Source organism: Oxyura jamaicensis, chromosome 21 (assembly GCF_011077185.1).
Source record: "Oxyura jamaicensis isolate SHBP4307 breed ruddy duck chromosome 21, BPBGC_Ojam_1.0, whole genome shotgun sequence".
Lineage (NCBI taxonomy): Eukaryota > Metazoa > Chordata > Aves > Anseriformes > Anatidae > Oxyura > Oxyura jamaicensis.
Genome location: NC_048913.1, coordinates 566,981 through 583,489, shown reverse-complemented (window position 1 = coordinate 583,489; position 16,509 = coordinate 566,981). Strand labels below are relative to the sequence as shown.

General features: G+C 43.9%; 1 protein-coding gene across 6 annotated transcripts in view; it reads left to right on the top strand.

The window, feature by feature from the left end:
- The first annotated feature begins 3,534 nt into the window (after positions 1-3,534).
- CAMTA1 (calmodulin binding transcription activator 1) overlaps positions 3,535-16,509 on the top strand; it is a 372,227-nt gene continuing 359,252 nt past the window's right edge. For all 6 annotated transcript variants that reach the window (XM_035344587.1, XM_035344586.1, XM_035344584.1 and 3 more), the window contains exon 1: positions 3,535-3,652. In XM_035344587.1, the coding sequence (XP_035200478.1) occupies positions 3,586-3,652 (67 nt within the window). In that variant the 5' untranslated portion in view covers positions 3,535-3,585. The remainder of the gene's footprint in view (positions 3,653-16,509) is intronic.

The following is a 16,509-nucleotide window of genomic DNA, read 5'->3' as shown; positions in this document are numbered from 1 at the left end:
CCCCGGTGCCGCCGGACCGGGCCCGCTCCCCCCCCAGCAGCCGGCCCGGTGCCCGCGCGGTGCTGCCGCTCGCCCCGGGCGCTGAGGGGAGCGGGAGGTGCGAGGTGGGCTGCCCAGCGCCGGGCGGCTGGGATGGGACGGGGAGGGCAGCCAGCAGCTCTCGTCGCCGCTGTCCCGGTGCCGGCCCGCGGCGGCTCCCTCCGGGCCCGCGGGGCTGCCCTGGCCGGTCTCGGGGCAGCGAAGGAGCGAGCTGCCCCGCGGCGCGCTGTGCCGTGCTGTGCTGCTCTCCCGGGAGCTGAGGGCTTCGGTGCCGGGCCAGCCGCCGGGGGGCACCCGCGCAGTGTTACCGGCGGCGAGGTGGAAGGGGGGAGCGACCCTCGGCCGGTCTGCAGGGGGGTGCTCTCCTCGTTGTAAGGCATCGCCGTGGGCGGAGTTGGCGTGCGTTGGCGTCTCCACCGTGATAGGGTGGCCAGGAAAGAAAAGGGACCTTTGCTGCTCTTGGTGGGGTGCTGCCCACGGCTGTATTTGATGCTTGTGTGATACTGGAGAGACCCCAGAGCACTTCCCTGCCTGAGGAGCTTATGGAAGGCCTCTTATTAACACCAGTACAGCCTAGCATAAAGCTGTTTTCCCATTCCAAAGTTCTGTTCAGATATTCAATAAGTTCTTCTGATCTAAGGTAGTTCACAAGGAAGCACTGATCATGTTATAGAAGTTCCTCAGCGCTCCCTGTAGCACTCTTGCTTACAACAAGGTTTGCAAAAGCTCACTTTCTGAGAAGCCACATTGAAACGCGTTGGTTCTGCAGGGGAGTCACCTGGCAGCATGCTTTTCCTGAACGAACCCCCCTGGTAGATTCATTTTTTTCAACGTGGTTTAGAAGTTGAGTCTGTGCAAAAAGACAAAAGTTGTATCCTCAAGTTCTGAGGATGTAAATTGCCATGGCAACGTCCTCTTTCCCATGGATTTTGGTCCTGTCATAGCTGCGCTCTTTTTCTAACCTGATCTGGGAGTTGTGCAGTCCTTAGGGATGTTAGTGGCAAAGTTACTGGGAGACTTTCCCCTTACCAGGTTGATGTAACGTTTTCCTAAAAGACACAGCTGCTTGCTGCCAGTTCTGGCCACTGTTTTGCACGCATCACAGATGATTCAGGGGAATTATTTGGGAATTGTCCACAGATGCCACATCTTGGCAGGGAGATACAGGGAGAGAGAAAGCTGACTTTAGCGAGCTAAATATGAACTGTGCTTTCTAAAAATGTGGAGAGAACTCTTTAAAGCCTTGAATTACAGCAGAGGAAAAATTCTATAGCAAAAAAGCAATTTTGCAGAAAAAATAAGTACTTATTTTTGCGTATTTGTGCCACGTTTTGGCTTAGGGTGCAGTGTTTCCCTTGCCCATGGTGCTACTTGCAGATTCCTGACACCGCATAAGAAGGCGTGGTGGTGCCATGTGGGGTGCAGTCTTTGTGATGAGAGCAGCAAATCCCAGAAATCAGATCCTGGATTTAGCAAGCCCATATGCTGACGATATGTGGATATGTGGTATGGATATGTGACGCTGTGGCTTCTGCTCCAGTGTGTTTAGCGTGTTCCTTTTGTAAACCGTGAGTAGCCTTACTAGTTTCTTGATACAGTTCTTGCATTTTCCAAAGGTCACAATTTACTGGTACCTTCTTCCCTCAGACATAATTGCTTTGGTTCCTTTTTAGACCAGACCATTCAAATGAAAGGAACTCTCATTGTTATTCACCCCCTCCAAGCTTTAATATCCTAGATAGTTTATTTTCTGCCTGTAAAGTGTGTGCTTTGTTCAGAAGAGATTGAGCCTGTACCTAGAAAGGTATGATGCTGAGCATTGCCGTTCTTATCTTAAAGTCATGAGCCAGGGTTAGGTGTTTGTCCTGGGTAAGTAGTGGTAAAATCAGGTGCTCAGAAGGTCTTTGGGAAGGTCCTTCACGAGGACTTGTGTGGTCTGTGTCGAAGTGTGTGAAGGGTGTCTGAAGTTACCATGTTTCTGAGCTTCGACACTAATGAACAGTCCTGCATGGAGAAAAAGAGGGCAGCGAACTCTGAATGTCCCTGTATGGGAAATTGTTATTGGAGCTAAATGTTTTTTTAAGCTAAGGGAAGCATCCACACAAGTTTCTCTGGGATGCTAATGACTTTGCTACAAGGATGAAAGGTCTTTCAGGAGAACTGATTCACTTCTGCTGCTTTAGAGCCAGAGATACCAGTGGTGACCTTCCATCTAGTGGATGTTTTATCTAAGTTGGTGGGCTGGGTGGAGAACCATCTTCCCTAGTCTTGTAAGAGTGACAAGTGCATGTGAGGAGGCCTTGGTAGGCAGATTTTCTTAGTAAGGAGAATCACGTAGTCATCACAGGAAAATTGCCCCCACACAAAGTGGTTTTGCTAATATTAACTTCAGTTCTATCTTAGGTCAGTGGAGGGAGAATCTAGAAGATGCCATAAATTGAGCTGAGTTTGTCAAAACTGTCAAATTACCACCTGATAAAGCTCCTACTGATTACAGCCATCAGCCGGAGAGGAAACGTATGCCAGTGGGGATTTTGTGTAACAGCGCCGGGGTTCAACATTGTTAGACTTTTAATGTAGTGTCATCTGGGGGCTCTTTGGCATCAGTGAAGGGTGAAGCTTCGTTCAGAGTTATTTCTTTAAAAAAAAAAAAAAAAAAAAAAGGAAATCACAAAACAAAAACACACACACAATGCACAAAACGTTTGAAGATCTAGATTGGCACTGTACCTCTCTTATCAGTAAGATTAATTGTGACTACTAAATTTTAGTAAAGGTCTGCTTTGGTCCCATTTGTTAGTATTAGGAGTCCATAGAGATAATGTCTTTTCACGTATAAAAGATGCCATTGATTTTCTGTTGCTGTTGTCCTGAAATGTGCACAGTGTGTCTATGGAGCAGTGACAATCCTCCATCACTAGCTTTATGGGAAAAGAATGGTTATTGAATCTCTTCCCATAAAATATAATCTCTTTCTCTCTTCTAGAATTTGCCAACCCCTCAGGGAGTCCCTCATGTTATCTCTTTGAGAAAATTGATTTTTTTGTCTCCTCTTTGTACACTTGTGTTTAGTTTTATTTTTAATTTCGCTCGTGTGATTTGAAATGGAGACTTTCCTAACAATAAGTGTGTTTTCTCAGTGTTGTATTGCTTCTGTTTCATATAAATTAACGCTTTCAGAATATTATAAAATAAAGACATTTTCTTGGCACCAGTTTCTCTTGTTTCTGGGAGTTTTTTTTTTTACTCTGGGTGAGTCATTGCCCTGTTCCTTCCTTCTAGGCAGGTCTGAGATGCTGCTTTTCAGCTGCTTACAGGTAAATTTGGGGTAAGTTTCTAGAGTCAACGCAGACTGATCAAAGAATTTTGGATGAATGGCACTGTAGCTGAGAACGTAACTTGCAGTACTATCTGCTCAAGGAGCAGTGATCTTTAAACTCAAACAGTGGCAAAAACACTGTCAAATTTGTCCTTTCCTCTGTGTAGCAAATGACTGACGATGGGACTTTTTCCTTTCAGGAAGGAAACGGCAACATGAATTCATAGATGATGAGTAGGATGCCAAAGCCAGAGATGACAGTGCTCTTGAAGAAATGCTGGGTAGAACAAAAAGGTAAAAGGAACAGCTAATTGAGTGCATTTTGGAGCCATGTGTTACCTTCCCCCACGAGGCAATGACACATCCCTTCAAATTGTAACTGAATTTTCTCAATTCCCTCCTCTTCCTCAGTTTTGCATAAAGTCTTTGTGACACCTCTCACTCCTGACCTACTTTTTATATGCTCAGGTCTTCCCCAAGCTGCACTGTTCCGTACGGACAAGCCTCTGTCACACTTGCGTATGTGTCCCTGCATGCACGCACTTGCAGATCCAACCTGCCTCACCCTGACCTGCAGCTGACACTATAAAATTAGTCTAGCAGTCATCCTAGGTTGTCTGCTGCAATATTTTATGATAAGAACAAAGAAATGAGATGAACCCAACCAGTTGATTTGCATCCATTAGTGCTGCTATCCTGGAGTGGCAGATGAGTGCAGGGGTCGGCTGTACCATCTTATGACTTAGGCCTGGGCAGATCCATACAGTTAAAATGTTTGAAATGCATCATGAACAAGTTGCCTCCATGAGGACTAAATAACTTTCTGTTTCTCTTGAGTGTTTTACTGCGTTTTGTGTTAATGCTGTTGAGATGCCCGAGGGAATCACTTATTGGTTCGTTCATTCTGAGGAACTCTGTGACTGAGGCGTGGTAGTCCACTTAGGAACTTTGAAGTAAGAAGCAGAAGAAGCAGATTTAATCACATCTGCACAGAGACATGCAGTAGAAAGGCCTTGGTTACATTCATCTGATGGCAGCAGAAATGGCTGAAACAGCTGACAGGAAGCAAGAAAATCTTCATTAGTAGCGTAGCTCTCCCTGAGATATTTTCACTCTTGTTTGTGGAAGACTGACTTGAATCCCTCAAAAAGTCAAATGCAAACGTTTTCCTTGAAAACGTTCCAGGTTTGTAGCAATTACGTTTGTTGTCCCCTGCCTCTCAGCTCTTTCTGGCAACAAGTACATGGGACAGAAAGGCATTTCTGTGGCAAGCAGAAGATCTTCACAGTACAAGCAGCAGAATGACGTGTGAATGCTTGATATATAAATAACAGACCTATTCTGCTGGAAATTTCTTCAAAATAAAAATCAAGGAGGAATTTGCTATAGTTTGGTGCCAATTGTAATTTTTATGTGCTTAAGCTGTTTCAAATCAAGACATGGCCTGTCACACAGCATTGTGCAGTGCAGGATTAAGGTTTTTGAACATCACACACAGCCTTTCTTGAAGATCTTTATTGCAGTTTTGACAGTGTCAGATATTACTTCTTCAAGCTTCGTATTGCTAGGAAATCGTTTTTGAAAATTCCAATAATTCCGTATGCACACCGGGTGTCTGGCAAGGGAGATGTTTTTTTGTTGTCCTCTGACACCTTGGTGTTTCCCATTACATTGAGTTTCCTGCAGCAGCATAGCTTAAACCAGTGCTTTCAGTACCTTTGGATCATTTCAGCCAAGTGTGTTGAGAACCTGGCATGGGGACAGAGCTCTGTGTTAGGGCATTGCTTTCATCTGCAAGAAGTTGTTTTCAGAACATGTAGAGCTTGATAGAAAGCCTGCCTTTTATACTTTGAAGATAAAAAAAACAAACAAACATAGGAATTACTTAGATACCATTTTCCACTCATAGTGCTCTGGATTTTGAGCTGTGATTATAGCTGGAAGTGGAGAGCCTGTATTCCTTACCAGCTCTTCGCTCTCCAAAGTCAGTCACCAACTTACCTCTAGCGGAGCAATTCTCTAAGAAGTCTTCTATGATGTCAATGAGAAAGTTATTTGGGCTCAGCATTGTGGTTTATTTTTCCCTCTATTTAGTTAAAATACTTTCCCATTTTTGTCATGATAAGGAGATGCTCTGGATGCTGCAGGAAGTGCTAAAATCCTTGTTATGTTTAGGCAACGTGGTGTCACGGGAGAAACAATAACAATTTTGGTTCATTTAGTGAAAATGTGCTGTTTTGTCCTATGCAGTTTGGGAAATGTAACCCATGTTTGAAATGCTGTATAAAGAATATATGAAGTACATGTTTTTTAAAATGGTCATAACATGCATAAGCTATCATAGCTAAAATACATGATCTAATTTTTAATGTAGTAACTTCAGAGTTGAAAATTCAGGCATACTTACAATGTGAACTGGCAAATTGCTGTTGTTGTCAATCCATATTTTGGCAGATCTGATAGCTTTGTTCCTTCTGCATGTGTATGTTAAGGTTGTTGGTATGTTATTAGGCTGTGTGTATAAGCTGGGATGTAAATCTGTTACGCCCTCTGAGATCTGAAACTCTTCACCACGAGCCTGCTAAACCTGGACTATGCTTGGTGTTGGCAAGGAGCTGTGTCTGTATGGTTGTGCTGGTTCCCCAGGGCTGTGATTTCTGGCTGTTCCCTCTTCCTCCTGCTCGATGTTCTGGCCCCTGGAGTCCATCCAGCATGGCTGGGTTGCAGACCACAGCACTCCATGAGTCCTGCATGGGAGCAGTATGTGGCAATGGGAGAACAGGGCACAGGGAGTTGGTTCTCACTGTTTGCTGTGGCTCTGACAGAGCGCTCTGTACAGGTAATTCACTATTCATGCCGTTAAACTTTAGCCCAAAGAAGATGTTTGGCATTGTTGCTTTAAGATGTCTAGTGGCCTCTAGCTGTGTTCAGCATAATCTCTGCCAGCTCCGGCCTTGCTGCACGTGCTGTCAACTCAGCAGTGGCTGGAAAGCTCAGATAGGACCAGATTTGGCATCAGAATAAGCGCTTCTGCGGGCGTTATGCTTCTGATGTTGCCAATTCCTTGCTGCTGCTGCTTTTTTTCCAGCACATGGTATTTTATATGACCCTAAGGATAGACAGTTGCCTCCTAGACAGGCCTGTGTGGTTTTTTTTTCCCCTTAGTCTTGTCAGCATTCAGGTTTTCAATTGCAGGAGAGCACTGGGAAATATGTATTCTGTTTTGCTTACTCTCCTGCTAACGCTTAGCTTGCTGGAGTTGATGAGAGATCACAGCAGTGGGAGTTAGTGTGCTGTTAGTCATTCAGGTGACATGGTTTGATAGACAAAGCTCTCAAGCTAGTAAAGGACGGCACTTATCTAAGAGAGAATTGCATCCAGCAGTTCAGGGTTGCATGGCCTTGCCTTACCGTTTGATGCAAATTCTCTTACATGCAGGTGGAGCTTTTCAAAGTGCCTAATATTATGTTCATGTTTAGCCTATGTCTTGCAAGCACACAAGAAAGGAGTGTGAGTCACTCATACTTTGATCTTAAAGTTCAGTTTCGTTCCTCTTCTGTAAGTGGTTTGTCAGACAAAATCTCTTAGTCATTTTATTTGAAGACCTCGCCACCAATGTCAAAGACAGGACGGTTGGAGGAGGAGCAGGTAGAATTCCTTCATCTTTGAAATACTAAGTTTTGAGTAGAATATTCCATGGGCCCATCAGTGCATTCTAGTCAGGACTTACCTATCAGTGGCTGTTACTGCAGTTGTTACTAAGAAGTGGGGCTCCGTGGATTTTTGCTGTTGTGTGGGTTCTTTGCTTTTGCATGGGATTTTCCTCTTAGAAACTATAGATATGTTTGACTAATAGAGATTAATTCCTCAAATGAACCATAGACAATCTTATACTTTTGACAAACTTGCAATGAACCATACAAGCACCCTTTGTGCAAGTAAGCTATCAGTATCACTGCTGAAAACATTTTAAATTGAAATTTTGATTCTCTGAAATCACTCTGAGTATATTAATAACATGCAATGTTACTTGTCTGCCTCCATCCATGCTCATCCTAACTGAAGATGCTACTCTAAGAATAAAAGCTGGTAACTGACTGGCAGAAAATAATTGAAGTATTTTTACAGACAGATAATGCAGCTTTTCCTGTGGTAGGTGGCGGATACCTACCCCTCGTGCACTACTTGCTTTACAGCGTTGCTGTGGTTAATGAGTTGTTAATAATAATTTAGTAAACAAGGGCTTTTGTAGAATTAGTGCACAAGCAGGAAAATGTTAAGAAGCCCCACTGATGATCTTGGACATATTTCTTGAAATGCCATCACACCAGCTGTTGTTGGTGAAGGAGAAACTGTATTCTCAGCATTTCTTAATCACCATTGCCCATAGAAAACATACTTTTAGTGGAAGTGCCTATATGGCCACTCTGAAAATCTTTGGAGGAAAAGCTGTCACTGAGGTACAGTGACTCTAAGAGTCTAGTATAATAAGGATGAGGTTCTACTGTGCCATGTTTTCCCAAAGAATTGAACATGTTGGGATTAATTAAATGCTTTTGGTCTATACAGCAGAGTTACCTTTCTTTGTGCTTTGTAGGGCTTGCATCATGTAAAAGTCCAATATGTTGTCTGCCTTACTCCAAGGTAACGAGCTGGGGTAAAATTACATCTGTTCTTAAAATCAGAGACACTTGGTGCTTTCAGCAGGCCTTCCAGGTGTGCTTAGATGGTTTCCAAATAACCACTGCATGCTGACGGTTATGCCTTTGTAATGTTCATGTGAAACACCCTTCATTTTGTGGTGACTACAGGTGAGTTGGTAGTATGTATCTAATCCTTGGGCAGTGCTGTAGTGTTGCTCAGTGTTGGTCTTCTCAGCACAATGAGAATGAAAGTGTGGGGTTTATTGGAGGAACTTGTAAAATGTGCATGTCAGGCTTTTCATAGAAGTAAGCAGGGATAAAGAAAAGTTCATGTACCTCATGTAAACATTCAGATGAGATTATGCTAATTTATATTTTTGGAACATAGCGTGCATTAATTTCCCGACAAATAGCCCTTCAGATAAATATAGACTGATGCTGCCAAAAAATAATGCATATCACTTAACACTGAAAGTGACACTTCATAAGGATCTTATTTCAATTCACATTTCAATAAAAACTATAATCTGTGTAGGGATATCCTGTCCTTGCCTACAGTTCTGCAGTTCTGACAGGTTCACGTTCCTCGTTGTACCTTTGTGCTGTCCAAGACTGAAATACTTCGTATTTAACGCTCTGGATTCCATAGGTAATTGACATACCTGTCTTAGCAACTGAAAATCAGCAGCAAATTGTATTGTTGTTGAATAATAGGGTTCTTCTGCGTTCTTTAGTCCTTTACATCTTAATTTTCACTCTGCTACCAAGGGAGGTGGTTCAGAGCAAAATCAAGAACTCACAAATGAAACCATCTAAGTAAGGACTAGTTATTTCTACATCTTTTGAGTACTGCTTGTCTATATTTCATGTTCTTTGTAACTCTCATGGGTCATATTAGAAAGAACTGTTCTAATGATAAAGACAAGATTTAGTCAAATCTAGAATGAAAGCTCTTCTCTATAGGTAAAACTAATGAGAAAATATTAGATCATTTTTCTTTAGAGGAACTATGTCACATTCTTAATGACAGAGAAGAAAGATTTTGTGTAACGAGGTACTGGACAGGCACCCAAGAGATAATTTGAAGAGCTGCACTGCCATAGTACCACTGTAAGCAGATCATAATTGATTCTAGTTTGTGATACTGGAATTATGCTTCCATTTCATTTAGCTATTCATAAATAATGATCTATTCATAAATAAACATTTATTATAATTGGAAGTTCCTTCTCATTGTGAGTTTATAGCACGGCAGAATCCCAGTCTTGGTTGAGTCTCTTGAAGATTTGAGATAATGATTTTAGCAATAATGCTTTTTAACTGAAAATCTTGAGTTGTTTGTTGATGTTTCCATGTTAGAATGGAATAGTTCAGTTGGAAGGGATCTACAAGGATCATCAGGTCCATCTGCCTGACTACTTTGGGCCTAACCAAATGTTACAGCATATAATTCAGGGCATTGTGTATGAAGGGAGACTTGTTTGGTAAATCCAGGACAGTTTTTTGGGCAAAGGGCAGCGCCTGGGCAGCGCTGTCATCAGAAGTTCCCTGGAGCAGACTGACTCAGTTAAATCTGACTTTCCCTCCATCTTTCAGTTCCTGAATCTACGTGGCTTTGAACACCTGCCTCTCTGCTACCATCATCAATTTTCTCATTCTCCAGTTCTTTTGTTTGTTGTCTTCCATTACTCATTTGTCTGTTTTCAGTGCCTGAGGCTGATGTTTTCATACCTTGGTGACTAAAGTTTGGGTCCTAAATCCATTTTTATTCAGTTAATACAGGTAGCAGTCCAATTTCCGAGGAGTTAAGTATCCTGGAAAAGGTATTTGTTTAAAAGCAGGAACAGAAATTTAGGAACATACTTTCTCATTATATTTGCTTCAGCTGTTACTAGGAGCAGATAGCGAACTGACTTGAAGATTGCAGCATCTTGTACACGTTGAAGATAAAATATGAATTGTGGAAAATGTCCTCTCCTTTTCCTCTAGTAATGTTGGTTACTACATGGATTTCTGTTCACACTCTTGGCTGGGATTCAATGAGCTGACACTGCCACATCTGTCTAGCAGCATTTCCTGGCCAGTCCCAAGCCAGAGTCTGTTTATTCACTGCCCAAAACAGAGCCAGTTGTGTCCCAGCAATATGCAGGATAGTGGTGCTATGCTGATTGTAGGATTTACTCTTTAGTCTTGCTTCTCAGGCAATAAGAGGCTGCTCCCATGCTGTTTTGCAGGGGAGAGGGTTTTAGACGTAGCAGGAAAAACATTCCCAAACAGCAGCAGCCAGTGCATACAGCTGGTTTCAGGATGCTGACAGCTTTAAAATAAATAGACAATGCTTCCATGCACCTTAGTGAAGACTGCCCTAAAATTATAACTGAAGCCACCATAGATGACAATCACATTTCTCCCTTAAACTAAATAACTTGATTGTCTTATAACAGAAAGCAAAGAGAAATGTTCTGAATATGCTGTAGGAAATTGTCTTTATTAAATCTAGCCCAGCACTTATGAGCCTTGTATATATTATTTTATTTTACCAAAATTACACAAACGGGGAAAAATTGTTAATGTAAGTTGACTGCCAGAGTAAATCACAGCCTAATTATTCTTTTTTTTTTTTTTTCCTGGCTAAAATTAGGATTTGATATAATGGTCAATAGACACTTTCTTTAATCTTTGAGACATAATTTCTAATAGCTACTCCAGAAGAACTGGAGAAAGTTGCAGCAGAATTGAAAAAATAAATTATCTGAATTTTATGGTGACTTGCTGGTAAATCCCCTTAGTTGGAAGCCTTAATTTACCTCATATTTTAGTTTTTTTTCTCCTCTAACTGGTTTATGACTGTATATTACAGCAAAATAGTTACTTTCTTACTGCTGCTAGGGTGCTTAGGGCATCTGTAGCGCAGCAAAGTGATGACAGAATCTGCCCTGTTCTAGTGGGTAAAAGAAGCTCCAAGGACAACAGAGGAGGACACAACTGGGCTTATAGCAGCAGCGTGCATCAGCACATGTCATGGCAGACATTCTTCCCTGGCATTGCTGGCAGCAGCAAAATGCTCAAGGTTGGCGCCCATGTAAGTCACTTCTGAAGCTGTTTGAAGTCGTACCAGAATAAACGGGGCTCCAGCCTTGCAAATTCCCCTGTTGGACACTTAATTTTCCCCTGGACTCAGTGCCAGTGTAGAAGAAAAAAGCATTTTTGCTGTTGTTTTTGGTTAGACAGGTGAATACAGTGTTTAGTGTTAGGACTGCTGGCTTAAATCTGCAAAAACTTAATGAGGCTTTGCCCAGCCAAAGCATCTTTCCTCCAAGGTCCATTAAAATGGCTTAGGCTCTGGCATTGTATTTTGATTTAGTCTGGTATAAATTTCCACTAGCCAACTGACAGTTGTGCTTCAAATACAAGGAAGTAGCATTGGATTTATGCTAACGTGTTGACTTGGTTAATTTTTTTCTCCCTAGGAAAAACCAGCTTTTGCTACTGTAGGTAGAGAGAGGAAAAAGCAAAAACATTTAATTTCTGTCTTTGTGAGGTTTTTAGAGCACCTCTATTCACACTTCTAAGAATTTTTTTGTAAGGACACTTAGTGTTCCTTGCTTCCAAATCATGGAGCAACTTTGTGCAAACAATTCAAAAGAAATGGGGTTCCAACATTGTCATCATAGTTACTATAACTGTCTGAATTATTTCCTTTTGATGCTTGCCATAGCAACTGTGGACGTGTAATTTGCTGAATATCCATAACAGGGTATTTGAATATATTCTTTACAGTTTTACTTCTGCATGTAACTATGCATGCCAAATCATCACATTAACTCAGTTAACCCACATCTGCTATGAAATGACAAGGAAGATTTTTTTTAAGGATCTTCTTTGTATCTTAGCTCCCTCTTAATCAGAATAAACAAAATCAGAATAGCAGCAGCTTTTATCAGTATACCATTAACAATTATTCTCGAGTGAGACTGCAAAAATGCTTAGCGCATCTACATTCTTGCTGCTTATCTGCTGGAGGTAACTGTATGTGCCCATGGAAGAGTAAGACTGAGTCAGTTTATCCCGTACCATACATGGACAGAATCTTTTGTGGGTCAGCACCTTATAGTGTTAAGATTGTTGATTTTATTTTTTTCAAAACAGTGGGGGGCTGGGGAGCTTGAAAGATACCAGCCATACTTAGAGATGGCTTCTTTCTTACTCAATTGCTCAAGGAACTAAAGGAAAATATTTGTGACTTGCTGGTATGTTTGAAAATCTATATTCAAACTGCATCAGTAATATTACATGGAGCACATCGTAATGAGCTATATGCTAATGTTAAAATTACTTAACTTCAGGTATCTAAGATTCAGTTTATTACTTTTCTTCTTCTGGTGTAAAAGCTTATACTGAGAAAGAAAAACAGTTCCTTAGCCATATATAGCAGAGTTCACTACTTCAAGAAGTCCTTAAAAATACCGTATTCATTTTTACCCATACAAATTCTTATCGTCTTTACAGACCAGGAAGGATCTAGTAAGCCAGACAGGTGCTTTGTAAAGTGTCTTTGGGAGCAGTAGCACTCTACCCTAGAGCCAGGGTAGCTTGCATTAGTTTCTAGAAGTGGAGCTGTTATGAATTAGTTAAGTGGAAGTTCTTCTTTCCCCAGATTTGTAATGGCTGAGAGAAGGCAGCTGGTGTCCTAAACAACCTTGTCAATCAGACCACATGGACCTCATTACTCTAATGAGCCATAGAAGCGCATAAGGAACTACTTTAGCTTTGGAGAGAGGGAAGAGGTGGACACTTGCGCACACATGTAGCTGATTTTGCATTTAATTATGTTTCTGGGTGATCTCAAGGTCTAACCCCATGTGGAGTACCTTATGGTTATTTGTTCTCAAGAGTATGTAAGCGAACAATGCAGCGAGGGCTCTGACTGAAATGTTCGTGCTGGCCTCCCTGAAAATAAGTGAAAGGCGATTTGTGGCAACAGTTGTTATCCGTGTGCTTGGGAGTATCCTGGGTTCCTGCTTGCGTTTCAGCCACTAGCACTGGCATCTGCAAAGCAGAGCCTGAGTAGCTGTCTGTCGTTGTTGTGCTTGGTACCAAAGTGACAGTCTTTTAAATGAAGATATGTATTAGCTCTACTTTTCTCTTAACTCCTTTTCATTAGGTAATCTTGCCTGAATATCCAACGGGAAGCTCATGCCCCTTCCCAGTACCAGTCTGATGTTAATCGTGGGCAGGAGGCTGGACATGCCTGGAGATAAGCTGGGTTGGAAGAGACAGTTGGACAGGATTAGCAGGCTGGAAGTACTGCAGACTGTGCTGCTTGCCTTAGGGAGTCACCCATCTCTCGCTGAAAAGGATAGCAAGTCAGGTCTCCCTGCAGGGGGTAGACATTGGCACCTGCTGCTCCCTGTGGAACACTATACAGATGCTATAATAGGCTAGGACTTACTTGGCATCACGTGCTAGGACCTGCCAGAAATAAATGTATGCTGAAACTGCTCCTTACGCTCATGCTTAGGTCTCCAAATAACTGGGCTATATGAGTAGCTTTCATCCTCGGGAAACAGATCGCTGTACCGGTAAAGCAGGATTCACCACTGCTCAGTGCTGCCACAACAAATGTCTTCTGGGCAGCCTTCTCAAGTTGGTATTCTATTTAGATAGAATGTTACCCCTGGTTTTGCTTTTTTTTTTTTTTTTTTTTTTTTTTTTTTTAGATAAAGCCAGTAGGAGAAGTATCTCCTTGATAGCATGTGACCAGTTTAAAAACCTCAATCTTGTTTATGGGTCAAAGAGGAAGCATGCTCTGTGTGTGTTAAACACATACACCTGATGGAATCTACCGGGGCACAGCTGTATCTTGTGAGATAGTCCTATAGCTGGGGATGAGTTCAGGTGGGATAGCCTTCAGTCTTCAGAAGATGTCACCTAAACATCTGATACTTGCGTCAGGAAGCTCTCTTAACTGTAGAGGGGTACCTACTTTAATCCAATATTCATTTTTTTGCCATAATGCAAACTGTGAGGAGCACCAACTATATAACTACCTCCCATCTCTGCCGAGCGTGTGGAATACCTCAGAAGAATATCCAAGGAGAGGGACGTTGCCTAGAACTCCAAATGATAGCTGTTTGCCAACCTGGCAACTGTATCCTGCCAGGATATCTTGAACATTGAAACAATTACTTTATCTGATCCTATCAATGCATTAATTTTTGTGTGCATTTCTGGTACAAAGTATACCAGGCTGTCAGGAGCGAGCCTGCCATTCCAAAGCCTTTGTGTCAATGTGCCTTTCACGCTCCATGAGATTAACATTTGCTGAAAATACGAAAAAGGAATTTTCCTTTCTTCTGTCTTAGAAGAGACCCATCCTACCACAGTCATCTTTTGCCTTAGCTCAGGAATGGCTTCAGTCCTTGACAAAAACAGAAAACCAACAGGTCTTTTTAAACAAGTTCCACTCTCATGAGAATCTAAGGGAAAATATCCCTTTTGAGCATTTAGTCACATCAAAGGAAACAACCGTTTAATCTTCATTTGCATTGTGCAGGCATTAGATGTGGTCCAGCTACACTGAGCTCTGCTTGAGAAGGCAGAAGTGCCAGTACTCTTCAAGCTTTGACGGAGATGGAGAGAAAACTCAGCCAGGCAAATAATATATCACTCTTCCAAAGCACTTTCCATTTTTAAAAGGACAGAACAATTTACTTTGTTTCTTGGGAGACTCTTTACAGCAAAAGCTCCTTGACATCCAATTCTAAGAAGGTAGGCTAAGCATTGATCTCCTGACCATTATGTTCCTGAAGTGAGGCTTGCCTTGCAGCGAGCTCAGGACTGCAGCCGGGCTGTGTGTTTTGTTCGGGGTACCCCGAGGCAGCAGATCACTTCAGAGAATTGTATGCAGGTCTGTGGAAATCCCTCAGCACAAAAGAAAAGCAGTGGGCCAACAGCATGAGGTTGAGCTGAACAACACTGCTGCACCTCTGCTGCAGGGCTGCAAAAGCTGATGGGCCCAGCCCTGGAGCTTGCGAGGCCACGAGCTTTGTGAGTTACCTGTTGTCCTGCTCCCAGCTGGCAGGACAGTGCATTACACGGGGACCAGCTGCCTTCCCTGAGTTGCTGCTCAGTTGCACCCGTCCCCACACTCCATGGGCTGGCTTCTGTGTGCATGTGCTCCGTGTCGTGGGAAATAGTGTCCTGTTTCTGGATCTGACTGCAGGCATGGAGCACTAGAGCTGGGATGTAAAAGGTCTGCTCGTGGCATACTCCACGCTTCCAATTTTTACACTGATGCTTTTCTGCATAGGCCTAAAGCGTCTCGTGCAAGATCACCAAGGCGTTGATTTGTGTTTAAGGGCTCTGCGCCTCTCATTGGCCTCTCCGGTTCCCAAGACCTGCACAGCAGTCTCCAGCTGGGGCATCTTGTTTTCCTGTCCCCGTGTTAACTGCACAGCTGTGAGCCAGGCGGAGCCCAGTGACATTTCTGCTGTGGCCATGATTACGTGATGTCTGACAAAGCTTGCACAGGTTTCTTGCCCCGGATGACTTCTTAACAACCTTAGCACTGTGATAATGTTTGTGTAGAAAGGGGGAGATGGGCCTGGAGATACCCGAGAGCTGGGTGACTTACAGATCCCCAGCCTTTCCCTCTTGGGTGATGCACTAACTCGTAGCGCATCCTTGGGCAAGGGGATTCCCTCCAGCAGGCTGTTGGTGGGAGCAGAGTGCCCTGGTTTGGCTGCAGCTCTCCTGCTCTGCTGAGCGGTCTGGCAGAACCCTCACTGCTGGGAGGCTCCCAGCAAAACAGAGATTGCTGTTACTGAGATCAGTGCTGCTTTTTGTCAGTAATTTGAAATCTGGGGACAGACTGCTGGGTGGTGCACGCTCCCCTCCCAGCATCTTTGCGGATAACCATAGCAGGGCAGGGAGTGGGAGCAGAGCAGCTGGAGGAGTGCAGCTGGGCAGTAACGCTACCACAGGCTGATCAGAAACGCTGCCCGGTTCCCGAGAATCTCAGCCTGAGGTGTCTGAGGCTTGTTTGCCTGCTACGTAAAAGTCTCAGCTTGTAACTTCTGATTTAAAAGTCTTCGTTTTGGTCAATGAAATACTTCGGGTCAAACGTTGCCCCCCCGGTGGGTTCCACCGGGCCGGGCCGCAGGAGAGGGGCTGCGGGCACGGCCGAGCCCGGTGCTGCTTGTCCGCGTCGGCCCTGCTCTGGCTTCAGGAAGCGGCACGGTCCCGGAGCTCTCGGCCCGCCGCTGGGCCGTGCCCCCGGGGCCGGGCCGTGCCCTGCAGCGCCCCGCAAGGCCCGGTAGCGGCCGAGCTCTCCGGTCCGGCCGGCCGCCAGCCTGCCCTGCGGGGGGCGGTGAGGGCGGAGGAGCCGAGGGGAGCCCGGTCCCGCTCCGCCAAGGGGCGGGGGCGGCGAGGGCGCTGCCTCCCCAGCGGCACGGCGCGACCCGCGCTGCCGCGGGAGGACCGGGCTGGCGGTCCCGCCCGCCCCCC